The sequence below is a fragment of the Uranotaenia lowii genome, chromosome 1, assembly GCF_029784155.1.
Source record: "Uranotaenia lowii strain MFRU-FL chromosome 1, ASM2978415v1, whole genome shotgun sequence".
NCBI lineage: Eukaryota > Metazoa > Arthropoda > Insecta > Diptera > Culicidae > Uranotaenia > Uranotaenia lowii.
Window position 1 is genome coordinate 205,366,074 of NC_073691.1, and position 3,637 is coordinate 205,369,710.

Here is a 3,637-nt window from a genome sequence, read left to right on the forward strand (position 1 = left end):
ACGTTCTGGCGCTAAATTTCCAAGGCTGTGGCATAACGTATTGTCACTGTTGGCCTACAATTCGCTTTCAAATGGATCGGGCAAGACCTAACCAGTGGGAACCCGTACATCTTCGGTTGAAAATGCAACAGCAATAAGAGTTTCAGATTCCAAAGAAAACCGATGATGATGCTTTCCAAAGCAGAAATGATTCGACCCTTTCGTTTGGGTTAACATGCGTCAGAGGAAAAATTAGAATTTCATCAATACCGTTTGGGTGGAAATTTTTCTCCTCCCTACCTTCGCGTTCCCGCATTGGTAAAATGACAGCAAATTCCGGTTTGTTCCTCCGGTACCGGGATCCAATCTTCGGGAGAACCTGTTTGCGAAGGAAAAGGCTACATGATGTTGCCACCTCTATTGTGTGCCGAAACGTAGGAATACCTGAAACAACCTGACAGCTTCCGAAAGTAGGTGTGGGTGGATGGTTGGTTATCTTCATTCAGCCACAATATCGTCTTCGAAACAATTACCCCAAAGGATGCAACAAAAATGCAGCTGCAGTTCTTACCGATTGAATTTTGCCAATTTCCTCAGAGAAGGTGCAAGGTGGTTAGCTGCTATCGGTTTCAGTGGTTTTTAGTCAGAATCGTTCGGGTGATGAATTATGAGCTGCTTCGGCATTTTGGCAGCAGGTTAACTTTGTGTAGAAGTAATTAAGGTCAGTCAATCTGAGAAATCAGCAAGTTATTAGTTTATTTGATAAGGGTACAACCAATGTCAGTCAAAAACTGCAACGTGTAGAATCTTCGAAAACGAACACAAACACATATAGGATCTCAATGAAACTTGATGTTTCCTCGAAGAGATTCCTTAACTCTAAGCGTACATCTTTCGAGGATATGATCGCTTGCATCTTACAAATGCTAAAACCACCAACCCACAGAAAATGTACTATGTATGCCGTGACCGGGTTTCGGAGAGGAGTTCTGGCAACTAGGCTTGCGAGTAGTGTTCATATTAATGAGTGTGCAAAATTTGATTATTTTCTCAGTAAAATGAAGATAAAAAGTGAAAAAAGTCTATGTTGTTAGAGCTAAGGAAAGTCTGTAGTGAAAGTGATTAATAATTTGTTGTAAAAGTTGTGCCAAGTGACGAAATTTTTGGTTTTTAGTGCGTGCGAGAAAGTTTTCAGTGTTCTACTTTTCTTGTGTTCCGTTATCGAAAATAGTGCTCCCAGTTTTTTTAAATATACCTTTTCACTGCTCTTGTAAGCTTTTTTAAAACTCGGGTACCCCTCGGTGTAGCGTTATGGAATGCACGAGAAGTGGAACGTAACGCTTTCGATCTGAATGCACGCTCATTTTTTATTAACCATTTGTCGTTTAAAAGTAACCGTTTTATGGTTTTGGCAGTGCAACTGCCAATATGGTTATTTTTTAACGATTTTTTCCAGTGCCATTTGAACCAATGTTGAAGTTCTCTTGTACGAACCAAAAATGGTTTAAATTTTAACCATAAGAGACACGAAAAAAACTTAGTGTATTTTCTTTTGTCGCCATTTTTCAGCTTCCGAGCGTTTTTATTCAATTGTGCTGGTTTGATTGGTTTGATAAAAAAAAATTAATTAAAAATTTGGAAGAAATGGAAGAAATACGACGCGGGGATCCGGAGACTCACGCCCTGCTTGAAGGTAAAGTTCTAAATAAGTGAAAATTCCCCCCCTAGCAATCTTAGTCCGGAGAAAGCGGTCGAGGTCGGCCATATTTTTTTTAGATATATAGAATTAAAATGATATAACCGGAAATGTAAGTTTAATTTCTCTATGGTTAAATGTTCTTAATACAACTAAACATAACTTTTTTATTGATAGTTAAGTTTTGCTACGGGAATATTTAGGAACGAAATTGTTAGTGGGATATATTTTACATTGATATTGTTGACAATAGCAATAATTTTTAAATATTTTTTCAACTAAATTTCAGCTCATAAATTCAACAACCTGACGCTTATGCTGCTTAACGAAGAACGCCTAAAAAAAATAGGCTTAAAAGAAGATCCGATTCTCTTTGTTTTGGATATCATTGAAAAGACAAGGAACGCGAATTCACCTACATTGAGAATTGAAGACGCTGAGAACATTTCCCCGATTCGGATCAAGCTTCAAAGAAATTCCAGATTTGCCCAAAACGTTCTCTATAAAAAACTGGATAAACAGCTGCCCCTTGACCACAAAGAATTATGCCATATGGTTCGAATACTCTGCGATGATTGGAAGAATCGAGTTTTCCTACAAAAGTAAGTCAATATTAAATTTTATTTTATTTATACTCTGACACCGAATTAACATTTCATAAACACCCTTTATCTAGATTAAAATAGTTGCAAATAAAGAAATCATGTCTATAACTACTTTATTTTTCACGATTACAGTTACCCAACAACGGCGGAGCAACAGGAAATGGCCCAACAAATTTTGAATGCATTCCCTTATCTAAGGAATACACCTGGGAACGATTCAACTACACTTTTTTCAAAAAATAGTGGCAAAGGTACAGGCCATCGTCATTCAGGGATCATCCACAATTTTTTCCGCAACCTTTGCCATCATGTTCCGGCCGAGTCCAAAAAATTTACAAGATCGCCCAAACCAGGAATACTATCAGAGGAAATAGCCAATTATGCAACCAATCTTAGTCTCATTGAAGGAACGGCTGAAAATTTTTCCTATATCAAGGAGGATATGGCTAAGTGTTTGCCTTGCTCAACAATTTGATACTTCTAAAAAAAACTCCTAAATCGATTTCGGAAACATTACCACACTTACTTGCTTACGGAGGACAAATAGTAAGTAAAATATCGAAATATTGCTAAGAAAAGCATTAAAAACATTATCTGTTATTTAACACTGCAAGGTTATACAAACTGCCACAAAAACTCGATTTTTTAATTTTTCTGACTTCATTTCATTATTTTATCTTAATAGATTGTCGAAATGTTCGCTGAGATGAAACCTGACCATAACAAACATGCAAATCTGAATAACGTTTGTTCGAAAGGTTTGCTGTTCAAACCTACTACTTTCAGCCGGGTCGAAGATGGCAAGTATATTTAATTTTTAACCTTTAGATTATGAATTTATATAATGAAAAAAAAAAAAACAGAAACAAAATACCATGAGTCATTTTTTTCAATCTGTAGATGAGATTTTGCAAAAAAAATTAACTGTAAATTATCCACACATCGAGATTTTTATATTTATGCTAGATTAATTATAGCCAATATTTTTCATAGGTAATTTACGACCCGCATACGAAAAAACTCTACCTCGAACAATCATAACGATAATCGAACCCTTCTAGTAACTGTGACTATTTATAATAACATAGCTGTTAGGTAAAACTATCCAAATAAAACGATTAAAACCAAGCCTTCGCATTTATATAAAAAGTCACGATAATGGTTAGTTCAGCCTAATGGTTTGAACTATTAACGAAAGATTTTTATTAACCGTAAAAATGATCTCGAACGATTACTTCTAACGTCTGCACACAACTTTGACGCTTCGAAAATTTCTGATTGATAGCCAGGAATGCCAGGCGATTTTGTCAAAAATCAGGACAGCATGAAGAAAAAAATCAGGATTCAAGACCACTAA

General features: G+C 36.0%; 1 protein-coding gene across 1 annotated transcript; it reads left to right on the top strand.

Moving 5' to 3' along the window:
* Positions 1-1,527: 1,527 nt before the first annotated feature.
* LOC129739728 (uncharacterized) lies at positions 1,528-3,080 on the top strand. The gene is made up of 4 exons (XM_055731235.1): positions 1,528-1,672; positions 1,965-2,277; positions 2,413-2,826; positions 2,966-3,080. Exons 1-3 carry the CDS (start codon positions 1,624-1,626, stop codon positions 2,753-2,755), a joined length of 705 nt encoding a protein of 234 aa, XP_055587210.1. The 5' UTR covers positions 1,528-1,623; the 3' UTR covers positions 2,756-2,826; positions 2,966-3,080.
* Positions 3,081-3,637: the final 557 nt, after the last annotated feature.